The 21,840-nt window shown below is 42.2% G+C and overlaps 2 protein-coding genes across 2 annotated transcripts in view; one reads left to right on the forward strand and one right to left on the reverse strand.

Annotated features, from left to right (window-relative positions):
- Nucleotides 1-97: 97 nt before the first annotated feature.
- Nucleotides 98-4,254, forward strand: cyp51 (cytochrome P450, family 51). The gene is made up of 10 exons (XM_029514461.1): nucleotides 98-339; nucleotides 417-515; nucleotides 996-1,172; nucleotides 1,304-1,430; nucleotides 1,718-1,892; nucleotides 2,052-2,171; nucleotides 2,298-2,493; nucleotides 2,894-2,989; nucleotides 3,142-3,310; nucleotides 3,658-4,254. The coding sequence occupies exons 1-10, from the start codon at nucleotides 178-180 to the stop codon at nucleotides 3,834-3,836; spliced, it is 1,500 nt and encodes a 499-aa protein (XP_029370321.1). The 5' UTR covers nucleotides 98-177; the 3' UTR covers nucleotides 3,837-4,254.
- A 437-nt stretch (nucleotides 4,255-4,691) lies between these two features.
- The window catches only part of akap9 (A kinase (PRKA) anchor protein 9), a 51,503-nt gene continuing 34,354 nt past the window's right edge, over nucleotides 4,692-21,840 (reverse strand). The window contains 30 exon segments of the mRNA XM_029513460.1: nucleotides 4,692-5,215; nucleotides 5,519-5,649; nucleotides 5,976-6,126; nucleotides 6,213-6,307; nucleotides 6,395-6,627; nucleotides 6,783-6,986; nucleotides 7,414-7,608; nucleotides 7,797-7,902; nucleotides 8,461-8,663; nucleotides 8,743-9,024; nucleotides 9,245-9,577; nucleotides 9,683-9,833; nucleotides 10,135-10,330; nucleotides 10,492-10,597; nucleotides 10,830-10,986; nucleotides 11,069-11,289; nucleotides 11,442-11,563; nucleotides 12,028-12,085; nucleotides 12,261-13,463; nucleotides 13,605-13,649; nucleotides 13,786-13,938; nucleotides 14,044-14,088; nucleotides 14,178-14,315; nucleotides 14,767-15,807; nucleotides 16,869-17,021; nucleotides 17,250-17,354; nucleotides 17,816-17,992; nucleotides 20,311-20,430; nucleotides 20,573-20,805; nucleotides 21,775-21,813. Of these exon segments, the coding sequence (XP_029369320.1) occupies nucleotides 5,172-5,215; nucleotides 5,519-5,649; nucleotides 5,976-6,126; nucleotides 6,213-6,307; nucleotides 6,395-6,627; nucleotides 6,783-6,986; nucleotides 7,414-7,608; nucleotides 7,797-7,902; nucleotides 8,461-8,663; nucleotides 8,743-9,024; nucleotides 9,245-9,577; nucleotides 9,683-9,833; nucleotides 10,135-10,330; nucleotides 10,492-10,597; nucleotides 10,830-10,986; nucleotides 11,069-11,289; nucleotides 11,442-11,563; nucleotides 12,028-12,085; nucleotides 12,261-13,463; nucleotides 13,605-13,649; nucleotides 13,786-13,938; nucleotides 14,044-14,088; nucleotides 14,178-14,315; nucleotides 14,767-15,807; nucleotides 16,869-17,021; nucleotides 17,250-17,354; nucleotides 17,816-17,992; nucleotides 20,311-20,430; nucleotides 20,573-20,805; nucleotides 21,775-21,813 (6,440 nt within the window). The 3' untranslated portion in view covers nucleotides 4,692-5,171.

Below are 21,840 nucleotides of genomic sequence, written 5' to 3' on the forward strand. Positions count from 1 at the left end.
GCAGCGGCCAATCACAGCGCCGGTTACTTGATGGACGCGGTGTCTGCAGCCAATAGGAGGCCTCGGTCGGTCAGGCGGGGGCGGAAGCAGCGTTGACAGGTAGAGACGTGGAGCGGCCGATCTGCAGCCGGTGGACACTGAGTCCGTCTGCAGCCGGGGCCGACACAGACCTCAGACATGTCCATGCACTTGTACCAGCTGAGCAGCAGGCTGCTGGGGGACACCGTGGGGAAGATGAGCGACAACCTGACCTCTGTGGTTTTAGCAGCCTCCGCCATCACTCTCACTCTGGGATACGTTTCCAAAATGCTGCTCAGACAGTCCTCTGGCAAACATCTGGTAGGTTGTCTTCAGTGATGGTTGGTGAATCGCTGCACGGTCCATTAATATCTGCTTTCCACTTTGTGTTTGTGCAGAAATATCCACCTTACATCCCCTCCAGCATCCCCTTCCTGGGCCATGCCATTGCATTTGGCAGAAGTCCCATTGAATTTCTGGAAAAAGCCTATAAAGAAGTAAGTGAAGGACTGAAACTATTTGTCTGCAGCGATTTTGATTATAAATCAATTATTTGAGTATATTTAATCAAATAATCAGTTCCACCTTTTTTTTTTTTTTCCCCAGTCTTGTTTTCTCTGTCTTCACACCTTTTTATGATTTGGGCTGTTGACTATTTTTAAAAGAGAAAACAAACTTACTAAATGGGTCATCGTCTAATCAGGAAAATTCTGAACAGATTATTTATTAAAGAAAATAATTTTGCAGCCCTTAAAGACGTGAACGCTCATATTTCTGAAACAGCATCTCCTTGTGATTAATCCGCTGCATAAGTTAGTAAATGTAAAGGTGACAAAAAAGGTCTTCAAGACTAGAACAGCTGACATTGTGCCAAAGCTGGAGTTGAAATAGACGAATTGTCTCTGAACTTCTTTGAACAGTTTTGTGTTGTTGTGTTGTGTTGTTCTAACACTCGAGTCTCTGCTGTCCTCTCACAGTACGGCCCTGTGTTTAGTTTCACCATGGTGGGCAAAACCTTCACCTACCTGCTGGGCAGCGAAGCAGCAACGCTGCTGTTCAACAGCAAGAATGACGACCTGAATGCAGAGGATGTCTACTCCAGACTGACCACCCCAGTGTTTGGCAAAGGAGTAGCCTATGATGTACCAAACGCTGTGAGTCTGTCACAACTGTCCCACCAGGGTGAAACAGGAAGAAGGCAGTTTGGCCACTTGGCGGCTGTTAAAAAATGAATTGCAGTTGTATCATGTCTACTATAATACACACTTTGTTTAATGTTTTACAGATCTTCCTGGAACAGAAGAAGATGTTGAAGACTGGACTGAACATTGCTCATTTCAAAGAGCATGTGAAAATCATCGAGGCGGAAACTAAAGAGTATTTTGAGAGATGGGGAGACAGTGGAGAGAGAAGTAAGTCCATTTACGGATCATGTTCTTGAAAGTATGAATATCATTAAATTAACTTGCACTCAGAAAAGTTTATTACAGGACTCCTGCTTCAATAATTTTATGTGTTTTGTATGTTTGTACAAAAAGCTTTTGATGCTTATGTAGTGTTACTTTTGGCATTAACATAATGTCATCCCATGTTGTGTATTCATTTACGTCGCAGCTAAAACAAATGGAAACATTTATGAGGTGTGTGATTGATGATATCAAATTGAGGTTCTTACTGAATGAACTTGTGCTCGTCTCAGACCTGTTTGAGGCCTTGTCTGAGCTGATCATCCTGACTGCCAGCAGCTGCCTCCATGGGAAGGAGATCCGCAGCATGTTGAATGAGCAAGTGGCCCAGCTCTACGCAGACCTGGACGGGGGCTTCAGCCACGCTGCTTGGCTGCTGCCTGGCTGGCTGCCTCTGCCCAGCTTCAGGTAGGAGGAGCTTCGGATTACTGCCACAGAAACTAGATTCCATCTGAAAGACGACATGAGCAGAAAAATTTGTTAGATTTAAAAAAAAAAAAAGATTGTACAAGTGTTGGTCTAGTAACTGCTGTAGTATAGATAAAAATATCCCCTTTTTTTGTCTAGGAAGAGGGACAAAGCCCACAGAGAGATCAAGAACATATTCTTCAAGGTGATCCAGAAACGCAAGAGCTCTGGCCAGAAAGTGGACGACATCCTGCAGACACTCATTGATGCCACTTACAAGTAAAACACCTTGGTTCATTCAAGAAGCTGCTTTGGGAATCAAATCAACTCAATATTTATAAACCACGATTCACCAAAACATCTCAACCATTTCTAAGCTCCAAAATGAATGTGCCCCACCTCCAGAGACGGACACCCTCTGAACGACAACGAGATCGCAGGGATGCTGATCGGTCTCCTCCTGGCTGGTCAGCACACGTCCTCCACCACCAGCGCCTGGATGGGTTTCTACCTGGCCAGAGACAAGGCTCTGCAGGAGCGCTGCTACGCTGAGCAGAAGGCTGTGTGTGGAGAAGACCTGCCTCCGCTTGACTTCGATCAGGTCAGGATCCCATTTGTCACTGAAAGCCAGCAAAACAGATGTCTTATATCATTGATATTATGATCTGCTGTATTATTAGAATGAACTTTGTAATAACTAAAGTACTATTAAAACTTATTTTGTATTGTACAGGCTATGATAAACTATGATAAACATTTAATAGACCCTTACTTAAGTGTTATGTTTCAACACAAAAATGAATATATAAACACACTGATGACAAACTTTTGATACAATATAAGAGCTGATCTTTCGCCTTGTACTGGTAAGAGCCTTTACCACAGAGGCTAAGCATTAAAAGGAAACAGGCTACACACACACAATCAGTGTTGACATTTTGAAATATACACATTAACTAAGGATTTACCTGGCTGTAATGTTTCGTGTTTCTCCTTCCTAGCTGAAGGATCTTGGCTTGTTGGAGCGCTGTCTAAAGGAGACCCTGCGTCTTCGCCCACCCATCATGACCATGATGAGGATGGCTCGCTCTCCTCAGGTAAATCCACCTGGATGATTACATCAACAGTTCTCTGCAGTGTTCTGCTGCGATGTCTAATATTATTACTGTATTAAAAATGCTTCCTCCATGTTGTGTAGTATGTCTGATCAGTGTGTGCTATTTTTTTTTTTTTTCATGTTTTTGCACAGACTGCAGCAGGTTACACCATCCCTGTAGGCCACCAGGTCTGTGTCTCCCCAACCGTCAACCACCGTCTGCATGACACCTGGACAGAGAGGCTAGAGTTCAAACCTGACCGCTACCTTAATGACAACCCTGCTGCGGGGGAGAAGTTTGCCTACGTACCCTTTGGAGCTGGTGAGAAGGATAATTTAGAACTTGAACACGCTGAAACAGACTAATTCAGGTTGGATTGTGTGAGTTATAATCAAAGGTTCGAATGCAAACTGATGATGCCACGGCCCTGAGTCACTGTCATTCCGTCAAATATAGATTTTTTTTTTTTAATATTACATTCCTTGATCATTGAATCTATTGCTCCTCCTTATATCTTGACAAAGAAACTGTCATTTCATCTCTGTATATCAAGGCACTCGCACATGCTTTAAAGTGACAGTTTGGATTTTCACTTAAATAATGCACAAGAAATGCTGAGACCTGTATTAACCCTGATCAAAACCACACTTTTCATGTCTACATTTCAGGTCGCCATCGCTGTATCGGGGAGAACTTTGCCTATGTCCAGATCAAAACCATCTGGTCCACTTTGCTGCGTATGTATGACTTTGACCTGGTGGACGGATATTTCCCCACAATCAACTACACTACAATGATCCACACGCCTCACAACCCCATCATCAGATACAAGAGGCGAAAACAGTGAGACCGGAAGAAGACAGTAAAAACGGAGGTGCAAAGGCAGTAGGAAAGAGTCCTGAATGTTTGGAGTGGATCTTTAACTTCCTGACTTGAAATGGGGACATTTTAGATGAACAAACGTTGCCCTGTCTAAACCTCAAGCCTTCCTTTAGCTTCCTTTATTTTGGCCTTTTTCTGAATGTAGTTTGAATGATATTTCTGTGTTTCCAGAGCAGAATACACTTGCTGAGTGACTCTGACTCAAACACTGATGCTCATATTCACAATGTGAATCCTTAAAAAAATAAATAAAAGACTGCCTTGATGAAGGCAGACTGAATTAAGGCCCCAGGTACATGAGGTAGGTTTTTGTCTCTAAATTACACCACTGAATGCAACCAGGAAAAAAAGTTTACTCTTCTGTGTCCCACAAGTGCATAGTAGGAAACTTTGCTTGTTTTTTTTTTTTGTTTGTTTTTTTTTTCCAGTGGCTATCCATTAAACTTTGAATAATCCTGTGGATGAAAGCTCATTCTTGACCTTGGACAGAGCTATTGAATGGTTAGTAGGTGTCATATTGCATCACATGGTCTTCATTAACAGATAGTTTTTCAGGAGAAGATCATGTGATATGTTTGAAAGTGTAAGAAGGAAATCGAGGATATTTTTGTTTTACTGTCGCTGTAAAAGCCGACACACTTTTCCAGCTGTTATTTTGGTTGATTAGACAACCAAAATAACCTTCAACAAACAAGGGATTAATTGCAACTACGAAATAGATCAACTGGAAGGAGAAATAATTTCCTGTGAGACAGCCACAGTGTTTCCTGTATTTACCAGCCAGCTGGTAAACAAGAAGAGAAACACACTACTGTTTCAAATGATGTAGTCCGCTTTATTTCAGTTTTTGACAAAATACCCAGAAAATTCAAAGCTCCTAAGCTTTACAAAAATACGTTCTCTACAAATGTCCTTTGTTGCCTGTCCGGTCTAAACAAAACACAGTGTAGTGTAAGATATCCAGTAGCAGCCTCCTTAACAGCAAATCAAACATTCTCTACATAACGCTCCACCCATACAACACAAACATATAAATTAATCACAAGTCTTAAATTAGCATTAGACAAATATACATGATTGTAGTTCATCCACAACAAAGAGGCAGATTAAATTACAAACATAGCTGTTTTTCAAGTGCTGGCGACAAAAAAGCCTGAATACATGTCATACACTAATAAAAAAAATTTGTTTTGGTCCACATAGAAAGATACAGTCCACACCAGTATGATAGAAAACAGCAGAGCGCTCAGCACAAGAAAAGGCAACTGAGTTTCTTCAAGCCAAAGTAACTTGTCAGCATCTATCTTCTCAAGCCAAAGTGCAATTGAGCATATGAAGAAGCACCTGCAATGAGAAGAAGAAAGTTAATTTGAAATCAAAACATTTACACACAAGTTCAGTCATCAGCTTTGTTATTTACTGCTGAAGATGATTCAGAAGGATATTTCCTCTTGGACGCGTACCTGTGAGCTTTCATCCCACTGCACTCAGGTTTTTTGGTTGCATTATCATACTTTTAAAAATCCAACTAGAAACCTAGTTAGCTGTACACATGGCTAAAAAAGGTCTTCAACAGAGCTAGGAATCAGCTTTCTTGAGTGCGCAAACTCAGACATCTTTCACCAAAGTGCACTGCATCTCTGCTACCTGATGTCACACTCCCCAGCCTCCTCTGTAGGGCCTCCAGCCTGGAGATGTAGTCAGTGAGCGCTCGATCGGGATCGTAGCTCTGCAGGTGGGAACAGGTGAGAACTCCGTGGTCTCCGGTCATGTGAAACCTGCAAACCACAGCAACAACAGTGACATATTTCAAGTCTAAATTTAGCTTTGGCCTAATCATTTTGCAACACGATTGACAGATGAACTATAACAGTGGTAGTTATTCAAAGCTAATCAGTGTAGCAACAACCATTCAGTAGTTCAGCTGATCAAAGGGGATGCTGTTATGAAGTCGGCATAAAAACATAAAAGATCTATAAATCAACATTTGCTTGCCATTCTTTTAAAATGATATACTGCAGTTGGCATTATTTTGACATTCCATTTATGATAAGATATAGGTGTGATTATTAATTGTCAACAACAGCCTGATTGTAAGTTGTACCTGTGGTGTGTGGAAGAGGCAGCTGATCGGGGGGATTCCCGTCCACTTCTCCCCCTGATGCCAGAGAGGACGCCTCCACCACCACCGCTTCTCTCTCTGTACATCTCCACACTGCCCGGGTGAAGGTAGGGTGAATCTCTTGCCTCTGTATCTAAGAAAGATAAAGAAAAATGTTTTCGACATTACATTAAAATGGTATTCTCCAAAGTATCATGGAAAATGTCACGGTTCAGTTACCTAATGTTTGTCCTGCTCCATTTTTGTTGACACTGCAGGAGGCTGTAGAGCTCATCCCTGCTGCCTTGTGCCATCGCCTCACAAGGAAACGCATTCTGCATTAACAGAAAAAGACATTTATTTTTGTCTCTTTAACTCCAAATTCATCAAGAATGAGTAAACCTGGAGTCTGAGCTGCCTACCTGGACAGGGCGATAGAGACTCGGACGGCAGATCGGAAGCGCATAAGCCCCCGGCGACGTTGGCTGAGAGACTCCAGGGTGGAGAGTGACGGCCGGCTTCCCATTCTGGAAAGCAGCGAGAGTGTGGCCTCTTCACACTCCTGGAAGCCACCGAGCAGTAACAGCAGATACTTTTTCTGGTAGATCAGTGCTTTGCGGAAGCTTTCTGACCTCAGGTACTTCCCATACATCCTCTGTAGGCAGGAGACAGAGTTAACAAATGAGCTTCATTTCATCTGTTTTACTTTGGTGGCCAAAAAGTTAGTTCACATTTACTTGTTCTTGTTGGTGATTTAAAAGAGGTGTACAATGATTGTCTATCTCAGAGCTACCACAGCTGTCAGCTAACCTTCAGTGCCACATTGTCAGCCTCAGGTCCAGTTATCTCTCGTAGAGTGTCGTTCCTGAGCTCTCCCCTGAGTCGGGCCACCTGGCACTGAGCAAGACGTAAAGCTTTCTCCAGACGGACCTTCTCTCGAGTCCAAGCCTCCCGCTCCTGGGAAAGCAACATACTTGCTGAGTCCATCTTTGACCCTCCTCTTCGGATGCTGGACTGCAGGAGGAAGTAAAAATATTTTATATTTAATTTGATGCTACAATCATCAAAAGACTAGGCACCAAAATATTTGAGCATACACAGTAAGATTAGTTTCAGTTTTGAATGTCTTTCTTATTAGAGAAGTGTCTAAAATCTGCCCAAATGCTATCTGTATATGGGAAATATGTCTGCAGAAAATAGATTAGTAAATATTATTTACAGATTATATATGTATATGTAAATATATATTTATATAGGTAAAGCTTCAGTGCAGGTGCAAACCTTCGTGTAAGTATTAAGTAGTAGTAGTATTAAGTATTATACAAATTATAACATTTTATTATCAAAGAAGCAACAAATCCACTTACAGCAGTAATGTTGACAGCTCATCTCTGAACTGATTTTAGTCTCTCATCTGTATATTTTCTTGCTGTGTACTCACACTGTCTCCTGATGCCAGTCCAGCCTGCCTGTAACGTCGGAGCTCTTCTTCCAAACGGAGCGTGTGGTTTCTCAGATCGTTCTTCTCTTCAGTCAGGCGGCTGACAAACCCTGTCAGCTCGGCATTCTGCCTGAGCAGCCGCTCTGTCAGAGAGTTGGAGGAGCTGGGGGACCCTCCTGCCAGCAGGGGTACACTCTAAGGGAACACATCAAACATGCATAGACTTCAACAGATATCAAATGTTTGGAATAAAAACATCAGTTCACTCAAGTGCATTAGATCACTGAGTGAGTGAAATAAATTGTGTCTTGTTTATTTTATGTTTACTATTTTTCAGAGTGAAGAAATTATGCCATCAAATCAGAAATAAAAGATTTGCTGACCTCAGGGACGGATGGTAGACCCGGTGATTGCTGCAGCATAGTGATGACCTCATCAACACTGGACTGCACCCAGGACAACTCTTCACTGTCGACCTCTGCAGTCAGCCTGTACAGAACATTTACAAACAAATGAGCCTATAATTTACAGAAAGCATTAAAAGGTCTGCATGTCAAAATGTATAAACTGTTGCACAACAAGCTGCAATAAAATGAGGCAACAATGTGATATTAGATATTATTATGTGAGATTTTTGACCACATATAATCAGCACTTAAGATGGCATTGTACATTTTTTTAACAAGAAAAATAAGGTTGCAAGGTTTCAGGTTGAAAGACAAACCCAAGTTCAACACTCTTTCCCTTTAGTTCTGTTTTTGGTCTCCACCAACTCCTGAGAAAAACATCTTTAGATGCTAAATACTGCACTATGCTCACCAGCTAATCACTAACTGTTTTTTCCTGAGCAGGTAGAGCTGCTGAGATAGATGCTAATATACAGACTGAAACTAATCTGAACTAATCCAAAACACTGAGTTTAAAAAGCACTACAGAGCTGAAAGCATCACTAGATCTTGGTGATTATTTTGACCTTGTTTATACACAAGTAGTTCAACGATCCACATAACATTAGTAAAATTATTTTACATCGGCTACTTTATTTACCTGCCAGGAGTTTTGTTGGCCATTCTGCGGATCTTTGAGGAAATCAGGTGGAGTTTACCCACAATCTTGTCGACCGTGCGCCACGGACCATGGTGCGATGTACTGGTGAGACCTGTTGGAGAGACCTCCTGGTGGGGGGACGGAACATTTCCGGTTTTCTGCTGGATCACCCAGTCTTTGGTGCGGTCGGTGGACTCACTGTGCTGCTTGGATAAACATGGTTGGGCTTTTATTCATCCCCATCATGAGAGAAAAATGGAAGAGTAATGTGTTCATACTTACACTGTGGCTGTCAGCATGCTGAGGTCCTCTCTGCTCTCCTGCATGGATTAACTGCTGCTCCAGTCTGCCTTTCTCTTCCTCCAGGCTCTTCCTCTTCTCCACCTCTCTCTCCAGCTGCTCCGTGGTCTCAGACATCTGTGTTTTTAGGCTCTCAAGTTGGGCCCGGACCTCCAACAGAACCTTCTGGTCTAGTCTGGACTGCTGATTTGCCAAAGCCATCTTCTCCTCTTTTCGCACTGCCTCAATTTTCTCAGCCTCCACCTGACTCAGGAGCTGCACCACCTGAAGAAATTAGAAAAAAAAATGAAAATTTGATGATTGAGACAGAAATGGTTCTCGTGATCAAGGTTAGTATGGAGTAAAAGCTAAAGCAAAATTACCCAACTTGACACAGTACATGGAAAGAAAAGTGCCACAACACTAATAATAAAAAAAAAAAAAAAGATAAAAACCACAGTCTCAGCAACAGAGCCTTAATGCAAAGAAATCACAAACATCCCACCTGTGCATGTTTGTCATCCAGCTCCCTCTGCAGTCTTCCTAGCAGACTTCCATCCTCTTCAAATACACTCCTGTCTTCCTCGACTCTGCCCTCATTTGTGGAAGGGACACCCCTTCGCAGCTCCCTCTCCATACCTAGTGCAGTGCTCATCTCCTGGGCCTTGGCTCGCTCCGTTTCCAGCAGGACCTGAAGCTCCTGGAGGCGTCGGTGGAGACTCAGACGCTCCTGCTCAGCCTGCTGGGAGATCTGGGACGATGCCTGGCGTTCCTGATCCAAGCTCATGGTCAACTGTAGCATACGGGTCTTCTGCTCGTCAAGACTGAGATGGAGGTCCTGTCAGAAAAACAGAAATGCAGCTTCTTGAAATAGCAATTGAAAAGTTGGGATTATTCATGTAATTAAAATGCTCCAATGCCTCTGTAATTACTCCATCCTTACCTCCAGCTCTTCCCGCTTACTTTCCTCAGTTCTCCCAGTTCGACATTTCTCTTTCTCCATGGCCCACTGAAGGTCTCTGCTTCTCTTCCTCTCCTCTGTCAGCTGGTCATTGAGTGCATCAACTTCAGCTGCCCTCTTCGATATTTCCACCCTGCAGAAAAAGATAGAGGTAAGCTAATGGGTACAATCATCGTAAGTGCCAATGCAGAGGGCGATCTAATAAGGAGGTTATGAAATGCGTTACTTGGTTTACAAAACTGTGCTGTTGAATTGTTGAATTTCATTCCTAAGGTGTCCTAACAGCATAAAAACACAGCGTTTTGAACATCTGGAAAAGCATTTCAAACACTGTTATCAACAAGTCTTTGAAATACCTTTATTTTAACCATGCAGTTACTGAGTTATATTCAGATGTGGTTGATACATATCTGTAAAGAAACATCATTGCTGACCTAAGCGTGTCCAGCTCTTTGAGGTGTTTGTGTTGAGTCTTGAGCGTTGTCTCCAGCTCCAGTTTAGTCTGGGACAGTTCACCCTTCAGCTCCTCCACTAGCAGCCTGTTGGGCTCTGCTGCTCCATCTGCCCCTCTTCCTTCCCTCTGCTCCTTCCTGCTGCATTCAGCATTCAAAGACAGTGGAAGCTGGATGCCTGAATGAGAACAATTGGAAAAAACACAGTCTCAGAATGTACAAGGAAACAGGGTATAAAATGTTATCAAATATTTAAAAAAAACAACAACAAAAATACAAACAAACCAACAATTAATATAATATACTAGTAATACAATCTAGACTTAGCGAAATGTTCACCTTGATGAAGATGCTCTAGTTGGCTACGGAGCTGATGAATCTCAGAGATAAGACTGGACCTCTCTGCGTTGAAGAGTGACCCCATCGCGTCTCTGTGTTGGGCGTCCTGCATCAAAATCACACAGACAACAACTTTTCAGACAGGTTTAAATGATGAGAGGAGAAGATTGTTAGGAAAAGTCTGATAACCTGACAGTGACAAAATTGTTGGCCAAAGGTCAATTGTTTATAAAAAAAATATTTTACTATGATTTCTAATGCTAGCATTGTGTTTAACCAAGAAGTGTGAATGAATATGTTACATTACGTATTCATTGAATAGTAGTAAGAACACTGACCTGTTCAGCCAGGCTGCGCTCCAGATGATTGAGGTGGATGATGGCATCACTGGTGTCGAGCAGGTCCAGCTGGCTGTAGAGGGCGCTCTTCAGAACGCTGCGTTCACTCATAAACACCTGTCTTACTGCATCCAGAAGGTCTGCACGCCAGTCCATACCACCTGATGTCTGCCGCAAGTCAGAAACACGAGGGTCAACAGATAACCACAGATCATCCATGTAGGAAAGCTTCCAGATATAATGTGATTTGCTCTTAGCAGGTTTCTCCTACCCCTGTTTCTCTGTGCGTCTGCATCTGAGTGATGAGGCCTTTGAGAGACTCCATGGTAGCAAGCAAAGCATCTCTTTCCCTCACCCAGCCTTGGATGTTGACCTGGCTGCTCGGCTCACCTTCAGAGAGAGGAAGCTCTGATAGAGAAAGAACCTGCATACCTTCCTGATGCACCTCACGGAGCAGCATCTAAACACACAAACAGGACAGAGAAATGTTGCCTTCACTTCAAGAGACATTTTGGAGGCACAATTCAAATAATACTCACGCATACATGAGAGTAAGTCTTGGATTAACTTTCAGTGCTCTAAGATAATATTTATAGTAAGTGGAGGTCGTACCTTGATTCGGTCAGGCAGCGGATCATCAGTTTCTCTCCTCGCGCCCTCTGGAGTTGTCCTGAACTCCTGCTGCAGGCTTGGGAGGTCGTATCCAGTTCGGTGGCTATAGTCTGAACTGCTGTCTGTGAGAGAGAGAAAAATATCGGCAATGCTGACTAAGATTTTAATAATAGGATACACATTTGCTACAGTGATTGTGCTGTTTTCACACAGCATCTGTACAGCATCAAAACATGAAAATCATTACCAGGAAAATTAACACAAGGGGCCATTCAACAATTTTGAATAGATGATTAATTGTCAAAGATGAATTCATAGGGAAAATATGTTGTGGGAATATTGTTCTGATATAAAACTAAATTTCCTTTAGAGCTTAATTTCCACACTAACTAACAGCAGAAACACACTGGCACTGAAATCAGAACAACAGACTGTTCTCTCAGGACTATGCTGTTTATAGCACTCAGGTTATTTCTGTCAATTGTTTTCTGAGCTGCAACCTGGAAAACACACAATTTCTACATTAAAACAACACTTTAAGCACAGGAAAGCAAGGAAATATGGTAATGAATGTGCTGCAGCTTACCACTGGTGTATCCATCTTTGAACTGTGGATTAGGGCGGTCTTGTCTTGATGCAGTGGCCTAGGGAGGAAGCATCATGATCAAACTAACATATTAAAAAACTACAACACACAAAAAAATTTGTCATAAAAATGGCTACAAAAATATGAGGGAGTTTTATCAAGATAGAGTGCTCTTACACTAAACTTATACAGCATTAAGCAATAATAGGACTTTTTTCGCGCCTTGTCCTCACCTCAGTGGAGCGCAGCTTGTCAATGACGGCTTTGAGCGCTTTACATTCGTCCTCCAGGGCGTGTGTGTCCCTTCGGAGGTTCTCGCTCTCTGAAATATGCCGAGCCTCCATATCTAGGATTTCTGCTGCGTGGAGTTCCTGCATCTGCACAATCTTCTCTTCAAACTCTCCAATCACCTCCTCCATCTCCTCTTTGGTGGCAGACTTGCTTTCAGGGCTGAGATCAGATACTTGGAAAGGCTCGGTCTGCGTGAATGAGTCTGTTACAGCCATGTGTTGCTGTTCAGAGCTGCTGTTAAGCCGCAAGCTGCGAGATTTGTTGGAGGACTGGGTGGAAGCGGCAGAGTTTTTCCTGGACAGAGATGGTTTATCTTTGGCACTGCTTCCCTTAACAGCTGGCTGTTTGGCTCCTTTCTTTTTCAGCTGGGCGGTGGATGACTGAGGCTGAGGAGATGGAGATAGAGAAGGGGAGGGAGAAAGAAATGGAGGAACAGCGTCTGGTGTCTTCATCAAAGCTCTTTGTAGCTCCTCTTTGAGCTTGGAAATAGACAGTTCACGAATTTGCAGTTCATCCTGAAGTTTCTCATTGTGCTGCCTGTGACTGTTGACCTCTTCTTTGGTGGTATCCATCTTCTTTCTCAGTTCTTGGAGCTCTTCTTTGAGTTCAGATATGGAAACTTCACGGACTTGGAGCTCCTCCTGCAGTTTGTCACTATGCTTCCTGTGGCTGTTGACCTCTTCTTTGGTGGTATCCATGTTCTTTCTCAGTTCTTGGAGCTCTTCTTTGAGTACAGATATGGAAACTTCACGGACTTGGAGCTCCTCCTGCAGTTTGTCATTATGCTTCCTGTGGCTGTTGACCTCTTCTTTGGTGGTATCCATGTTCTTTCTCAGTTCCTGGAGCTCTTCTTTGAGTTCAGATATGGAAACTTCACGGACTTGGAGCTCCTCCTGCAGTTTGTCATTATGCTTCCTGTGGCTGTTGAGTTCTTCTTTGGTGGTATCCATGTTCTTTTTTAGCTCCTGGAGCTCCTCTTTGAGTTCAGATATGGAAACTTCACGGACTTGGAGCTCCTCCTGCAGTTTCTCATTGTGCTGCCTGTAGTTGTTAAGTTCTCCTTTGGTGGAAACCACATCCCTTTTGACCTCCTCGAGTTCCTGGACAAGCTCTGTCCTGTTGTCACTTTTTTCTTCCGATTTTACCTGTTGGACAGGCAGGACATTAAATGCTGAGCTTACACCCAGGTGTCATTAGAGATAACAATGGGAGATATGTCCATACTGATAAAGGTTTATATTTAATGCAATGCAGAAAAATGTATTTAAAAAAAAAATCTGACTTACATGGAAAAGTTCTCCTTCAAGTTGTGCAATGCTCATTTCCCGCTCCTTCAAAAACATAAAGAACATAGTGTTTTAATGAATACTTACATACTGAAACCACTTTGTTTCCTGCAGTAATGAAGACTCCGTAGGGGGATTGAAAGAACCACAACCAGGACATGACAAGACTATGAATGTCCACCTTGCTCTGTACCTGCAGCAGCTCCTGTAGCTTCTCCAGCCTCTCCTTACAGCTGTTCAGCTCCTCTTTGGTGGCTGCTGCCTCATTTTGAGCCTCCACAAGTTCCTGCTGAAGTTTAGACAGCTTTATATCATCACTGCCATGGGATGATACCTAAGGTAACCAATTTACAGCATTAGAGGAGTAGCAAGGAATAAACTCTGCTCTGAAGAAAATACTGAAGATGTAAACAGCACAGGATCATATTTTTATTTTTACTTTTTGAAGATGGTCCTGTAATTCCTTGATTGTTGCAGTTTTTTCCTGGAAAGAAAAGAACATGGTCACCAACAACTATCAGAAATACTTGGCTGCTAAATATGAACACTGGGAAGCTGTTTAAGGTGATGTACTTGGAGTTCCTCCTGGAGTCTACTGCAGCTCTCCTTGTAGCTGTCCAGTTGCTCTTTGGTGGCTGAGATCTCATCTTTAACCTCCTGCAACTCCTGAAGAAGCCCTGGCACAATCAGCTGGTTATCAGCAGAGGAGGCCTGATAAAACGGTCACAAGGATGCAAACCTATCAGAGCTAATCATTTAATGCACATGTTGGCAAGAAAGAAGATTAAAAAGTATTGCACTTAACTGCAAAGTCTTATTGTTTTAAGACCTCAATCCAGCACAACAGTGTGGCACAAAGATTACATTCATTCTGGATGATATGAGGAGTTTATCATTTACATTACATTGTAATAAATTAATAATCAAAAACATGGGTTGAAACGTTCTTAAATCTAATCTGGAACATGGATTCAAGCTTCACCCAAATTTATATAGGCCTAAAGATTGCTAACAGGAAGAAAACGTTATTCTTACAGTGGCTAAAAGTAACCCTCTCATTTGATGGCCAGAAACTAGGAGTTTTATGGGAGGTTATGTGCGAGAATCTTACTCTTCATCACCCTAAATCTCAGATTTGCATATATAGTGGCTGAAATATTACCTCCTCAGCCACTGAACTCCTCTGCCTACTCCTGGTCGTCATCTGGCTGAGCAGGCCGATGAGCACAGCCAGCCTCTTCTCATACTCAAGCAGCTCCTCTTCAGAACTGGAGAGCAGCTGCTTCTGGAGCTCCTGGTCTTTCTGGATTCCACTGATTCCCATCTCCAACTCCTGAAGCTTTTGGGTCAGATGAACAACCTTCCCAGTGGGAACTTGTCTCAATTGACCGAGTCCACTGAAATCCATTTGGGGAACACCAATGTCACCAAAGTTGTAGATTTGTGGCTCCACACTGGGCTTCAAATGTGGCTCAGTATTTCTCTGCAGGTCCTGGTTTTCTTTGGATCCTTGTGCCTGCTGCTGCTGCTGCTGTTTGGAGGCTTCCAGGGTGGATTGACCTATCAGCCTTTCAGCCAGTTTTTCCCTCAGATTTTCCTCTAGATTAGACACTTTCTCTTGGAGCTCATCTGCATAGCTTTGTGTTTGCTCCGAGAGGAGGCGACAGTGACTTAACTCATCGTCTTTTTCGCCCACCAACTCTTCGAGCTCACGAATACGGAGCCCTAACTCCTCCACCCTTGCCGTTGCACTCTGTTCTAGAGCCTGTACCTGGGCCTGCATGACTACAAGACCTGCAGTTTTTTCTCTCAGAGCTTCTTCAAGATTACCCTGTGAACTATCCAGTTTATCTGCTTCAGATAAACTCTCTTTCAAGCGCAGATACGTCTCCAGCAGCTTATTGTGTTCTGTTTTCAGTGTATCCAGCTCTTTGGCAGATAGGTCCATTCTTTGCTTCATTTCATCATACTCCTCTTTACTTGGCGCCCACTCATCACTCCCTGGCTCACCCTTGACGTCCTCGTCCTCCTCGGCAGCCTGTTTTTGCTCAATATTGGCCAGTTCCTGCTGGAGTTTCTCTATGACTGCATTCAGTTGGTCAAGCTCCTCCTCATTATTTCGCTTCAGTCGCTCTTGCTCACTCCAGAGGCACTCCACCTGGGACTCCAGGTCTTTTATCAGCTCATCTCTCTTATCAATTTCCTATAGAGTGGAACACAGGCATTATTAAAGGATGAAAAATATCAGATTTGAGGAGTCCATGGCCATCCCATTGTTTTGTTAAACCTCTGAGTCCTGTGCTCTGCATAGGAACTTAGATTATGTAGTTTGTTTTGTTTTGTTTTTTTTTTTCAATAAAAAAATGTAAAATTTAATCAAAATTATTATCAGATAGACCTCAGAGGTTTAGTAGGTCACCTCACACGAGTAAATGATCACCTCACAACAAAAAGATGGTGATGTGGATCTACTTACCAAATCAAAACAAGCATAAAACAACCGCGCCCCCCTCCGAAAAAAACCAAACAAACAAACAAACAAACAAAAACAAAACACACAAAAAAAACTAACCAAAACATAAAAATGGAAAATGGGAGCCAACAAAAGTAAAAGCAAATAGGAAACCGGAGAACACACCTTGATGGACTACCACGGAGCTATGCGTATTTGAAATAGACTTTGGTTCCATTTCACATACACATACTGCGTTACCTTGTTATCGGAAGTGGTTTCCATGTGTTGAAGCTTAGTGATCTGTTCATTAAGAAGTGCTATTTCCCTGTCCTTGTCCTCCATCACCTTCAAAAGTCAGAGATTATAATGTGATGGCTATTAATAAACATATCATGTGAAACTTCCACTCAGAGTCAGCCTTGCGGTGGACTAGTGAAAGTTAAAAAATTGGGTTACAGAAGAAATGTGTCGCTATGACAGTCATGACAAGATTGATGGGTAAAAACATCTTAAAACAGAGCTACATCTTATTTAATAAAAAACAGAGCATTTGAACAAATGTATGTGAGCAAAGTATAAATTTATCTGTTTGGAAGCAATGGAAATTATTTGACAATATGACATTGGTAAACAGTTGTCAATCATAAGTAGTGCTTTTTCTTTTTAGAAGGGTTTTTGTAAAAATGTGATACAATGGATATAACATTGCATTGTCTGATACTCTATGTCATTTTGCATGTGCCATTGTACCGTCAGACTGCACAATCCTGTTTAGAGATACAATATATGGCAGCAGGATGTATATTCACCTGGAGCAGGCTGTCCCTTGTTTCTAGGTACTGCTGTTGGCTGCTGATCTCCTTCCTCTGGATTTCCAGCTGCATGTGAAGCTGTTGTACCTCCTCACTTTTGTTCTCCAGCTCCTCTCTGAACTGCTCCAACTGTTCCTCCAGGTTACAGATCTGTATGAGACAAGAAATGTCAAGTATTAGCCACATATATAACATAAGATGCAATGACACTAATAATTTTTCCCTTGCATTACTGTTTTCCTTGTGTGACTGTTTAAACACACTGTGGGTTTAGATGTTGAATATCCATTTACAATACAAACAGTTAACTACATCTAACAAGGTATACTGAAAACTGATACAAAGAAGGTTGACAGCACAAACTGAACATCACTATACCTCCTTCTCTTTTCGCTCCAGAGCCTCTCTCTCTGTCTGTAACTGAGCCTCCAGTGTGGATTGTGTGGTCTCTGTGACTGATACATACTGCTTCTTTTGTTCAACCTGCAACACACAAGCATATAAATAGTTGGAAGCAACTATAGTTCAGCAGTTTTGTCACGCAGAAAGACATGAAGAGGAAGCTGCACGTCTTGTGCTGTCTATCGCACCAAAGAGACTCAATTTGCAATTTGTCAACAGGACAGCTGCACAGCAAACAGGAGCTTTTGCTACACTGCTCTTTTTGTTCACTCACCAGAACACTGGGGGGCAATCTTAATAGTTGCTAGCCATAGCTCATTGTCATCACAGCACACTGCCGAGGCAGCTAAAGTAGACCCACCCACACATTGTTCTCCCTCAGTGTCCCTCCTCCCGTTCCTCCACTAGCTGTCACCTCCTCTCTCTCACTCACTCTCACACAGACACACACAGTCTGCAACGCCTCACAGCTACTGTTCAGGTTTTTCTTTCTGCCTTAGCTTCCAACACATCCTTCAACCATCCCCCCTGCCCTCCCTAACCTTCTCCAGGGACTCAGCGCTGGCCAGCAGGGCCTGCTCCAGCTCGCGTATGCGGCTCTCCAGCTTGTCAATCTCTTCGTCCCGCTCTCCCAACTCACGACGCAGCTGATCTGAGCTGAGCAGCAGCTCACTGCACCAATCCGCCTTCTCCTTCAGCTGGGAGGTCAGCTGGTCCACCTGGAAACGTGGAGAGGGGAGAGAGAGATAGAGAGAGAGAGCGAAACAGAGAGATGAGGAGAGGGAGAGAGAGAGGTGATCGTTCAGTGAGCTTGGTTTACTCGCTACAGCTAGCTGGGAGGTCAGCTGATCCACCTGAGAAAGGAGGGGGGTGGGAGAGAAAAGAGGTGCAGGGACAGAGGGGAGAAAGAGCGTTCATTCAGGAGGACACAAAACACAGAATAGTACAGTAACCAGGAGGGCAGCTGGCAGGTAACTGATCCACCTGTGAGATGGGAGAGCAGCAACAGATCAACGAGGAGGAGGAGAGGCCAACAAGGGGATGATTTATGAAACTGAAAAATGATAATAATGTCCTTATTGGAGAAATTGTACATGGATGGATGGATGTTCTGCCTGCTCAATAAACAAGAAAACGTTTCCACATCAAGGACTGACTGACATTCATGAAATGTATTTTTAAGACAGAAAACTGAGATTTCATTCAAATCTCAATGAAACTGTATTAAGCCATGTGAAATATATGCCTTCACTGGCAGCCCTTCATTAAATATTAATGCCTACAATGAAGGATGGGCTTCTATTTTTTAATTTAGAATGAAATTTCAGTCAATGTGTTTTCCTTTCCAGCGTTTTTTGTAATTCAGGGAATAAAAGCTGGCAAGAGATCTGCTTATTTTTTCAATATTTAAAGATGTCATCGATGGAATAGATGTGAAAAAACTACAAAGTTCTGCTAGCTTCATACATTGCACCTTTGAATTGTTATACTGTTATATTACATTTTTAAAATTTCATATTGAGCTAAAACCTGGCCCCATTCAACATTTAATTTAAAAGTCAAGGAATTCATACATTTGGATTTGGTCTAATTATGACAAAAGCATAAATTTAGGTTTTTACATAGGGACATTTGTGTCAACATGGTGGATCAGAGTGAAGATGGGACCAAACTGAAGAAGGGGGAAAGGGAGGAATAACAGAGACTGACAGCTAAATAATGACTATAGGACTGGGTAGGATTACTAAAATGCAATTTCTCTTTGGGGAAAATTTCCACATGAAGCAAGAAGCAATACCTTAAAGATTACTCCGTCCACCTGTAATAGCCATGGGAAAGAAAAGGCAGCAGCATAAGGGATCAGAGGATGGAGAGTTCAAGGGCAAAAGGGGGGGAAAGCACTTAGTGATAAAAATTAAGCATGAATCTCTGGGTGTTATAGAAGCGGCCAAGGTTATCTCAGGGGTAGATGGGAGTTTAAAGCAGAGGTGCATTTTTCACATTATCTAAAAGAGAGAGATTGTAAACCAGATGATGATAAAGAGTGAAATCCTGGCAAACAAAGTACTTTGTGCTGTTCAAGGAATCATATGATTGTTTGAGGACATAATTACAGCTGACATGACAGTCTTGATCAAAACTGGAGGCTAAATGATGACAGTATATCATGATGACTGCACAACAGAAGAAACAACACACAAAAACTATATTCTGTGATGAATGAGACTTAAATATCATTCTCTGATATATTCAATAATGGATTTGTAAAACCTGAGGAACAAGATGTAAATACTGACATATCATAACAATAACCCTGATCCTGTATGGGGATCAAATCCACATCCATTTTTCCATTCTCTTTTGCCTTCCTTTTGTTTTCCATTAACTTAATGTGTCTTTCAAATATTCATCAGAGACTTATTCTTTTACTACGTGTTGTGAATAGAGATTACTGATAAGTCATTGATAAGATGGCAGAGGTGAGTGTCACTTGAAACAGTAAAAATGACAAGAGCTGTAAAACAACAAAAAGTTGAATTATGCTAAAATTCTGTATAAGGCCAAAGGAAGTAGCAGAGGCCACTTTAACACCACATGCCATGTGATTCAAGCAAAGTATTTAACTTTATCTTCTAAACTAGCACAAGACCTGAAAAAGTTGCATCCAATGTCACATTTTACTTCATGCAATTATTAAAAATTCTTATATTTTAGTAAAAGCCGCACTGGTGGAGTGATTATTATTAGTTTTAGTACTCACATCCAGTGGATTGTGTAATGGATATTTATGGAAATAAAACCCATTATTACACAACTTATAAAACATCACAAGGGCAAACATTAATTTCATGCTTTTTCTTGGGCAACACTCCCACTATTTCATATCACTTTCGTTCAGCGCAGGTAATTTTATCGGCTCTATTGTTCTGCTGTGAGACTCTGAGCTGGGTCTTGTAGCCACAACAATGTTATGTTAGGAAAATGAGCATCTCTATTACTGCCTGGTCCACTCGCAGAGAGCAGTTTCTCCAGTTACCTCTTGGCTTCTTTGCTCAGAGCCGGTTTGAAGTTTCTGTGGATTCTTCAGCTGCTGCTCCAGTTTCTGGATTTCCTGCTGGAAGAAGTCCCTCTCATGTTCTCGGTCCACAGCTTGTTCCTGGACGTCAGATAAAGGGAGAAAGATAGACATTAACAGTGGAAAAATATTTTAACCTTCAACAAAGAGCGTTACATATTTTTCATATGAATACAGTTGAAAGAATTTGATATAAATATTCCTCAGTGTCTTTGCCACTTACATCTAGGAACTTCCTGTTCTTCTCCAGCTGTTTCTCCAGAGCTGTGATCTGTTGTTGCAGGTCTTTACTCTCTGTCTGCTGAACATGCTCCAGCTCAATCACCTTATTGACCTGTTCCTCCAGCTCAGCCTCCAGAAGCTTCACCTGCTTCAGGAGATCCGAGTTCTCCTTCTCTGCCTGACGCTGGACCTCCACCTTCTCTTTCATCAGTTTTTCTGTCTCTTCCAAAAGGTCTACAGTATACGATGGAAGAAGAAGGAGATGTTTTCTGTCACTGCCCGTCAACCACAGGTGGCTGAACTTTGTTATTCAGTCATTCAGGTTTGACTTCATTGATTAACAGGATGCTGAAATGGATCTGAAGTGTCTGACATCTGTGAGCCTTGTGATTAGCTAATTAGATTTTGTCCTTCCCATAAAACCTATGCGATTTAAAGGAACAATCTTCTGTTCATGTATTTTGGCTATTTTTAACTACTGCACAACCTGAATAAATGGCTAATGTCAGACTCTTCATACATCTCAAGTCAGTTTCCCAACATAATGCCCCGTAACCAAAAATCACCACCCATCATGGTGCCTCTTTGACCTTCTGCTGTCACCAGAGAATAACCCCTGCCACTTCGCCCAGAATCAAACCCCACAGGATTAGTGCAAAAGTAACAAGGTGAGGGAGTGCAAATGACAGATCAGGCACATGGACAGTCCAGACATTGCAATATCCATGCCCAATAAGCATTTACAGGCAGGAGAGAAGAATGTCCATAACAGACAATCACCTCACTCATAGAAATACTGTAAACACAGCATCTACAACTTATATAAAGACATCTTCTTTTAAGAGTGAAGATGGTTGGCAATTAGGAAATAATGACTACATATAAATGTCTGAAGATTACTTTCATTTCATCATGCTAAAATGAGGCTGATACCGACTCCAAGACATAAAAAATGTAAAAAAAGATAAAAAAAAAAAAAAAAAATAATAGAAATGGACAAACCAGGACAAAATCAATCAAAATAAAAAGCTGAAGCAAAGGTTAGTGATTGAACAGAGTGAGTTTGTGAGCCCATAGCAAGCAAGCTCCAAGCTGTATTGGTGAGTAGTTGGATTAGGTTAGAGAGATATACCATCAATCAGCTACAGTATAAAATTAAAAGAACATGAAGATATGACTGAGCCATGCTCAAAGTGGACACACCTGCTTCAGGTGCTGCAACCATTGCAGCTTCAACTAGGCCTACAGGAGAATAAGAAAGCACAGGCA

The sequence above is a fragment of the Echeneis naucrates genome, chromosome 11 (genome assembly GCF_900963305.1).
Source record: "Echeneis naucrates chromosome 11, fEcheNa1.1, whole genome shotgun sequence".
Classification (NCBI taxonomy): domain Eukaryota; kingdom Metazoa; phylum Chordata; class Actinopteri; order Carangiformes; family Echeneidae; genus Echeneis; species Echeneis naucrates.

Excerpts from the sequence above, each read along its gene's own strand:
- cyp51 (XM_029514461.1), top strand. The coding sequence starts at position 178 with ATGTCCATGCACTTGTACCAGCTGAGCAGCAGGCTGCTGGGGGACACC. Across the intron at positions 2,172-2,297 it reads CTCATTGATGCCACTTACAA|AGACGGACACCCTCTGAACG; the intron begins GTAAAACACCTT and ends CCCCACCTCCAG. Across the intron at positions 2,990-3,141 it reads GGATGGCTCGCTCTCCTCAG|ACTGCAGCAGGTTACACCAT; the intron begins GTAAATCCACCT and ends GTTTTTGCACAG.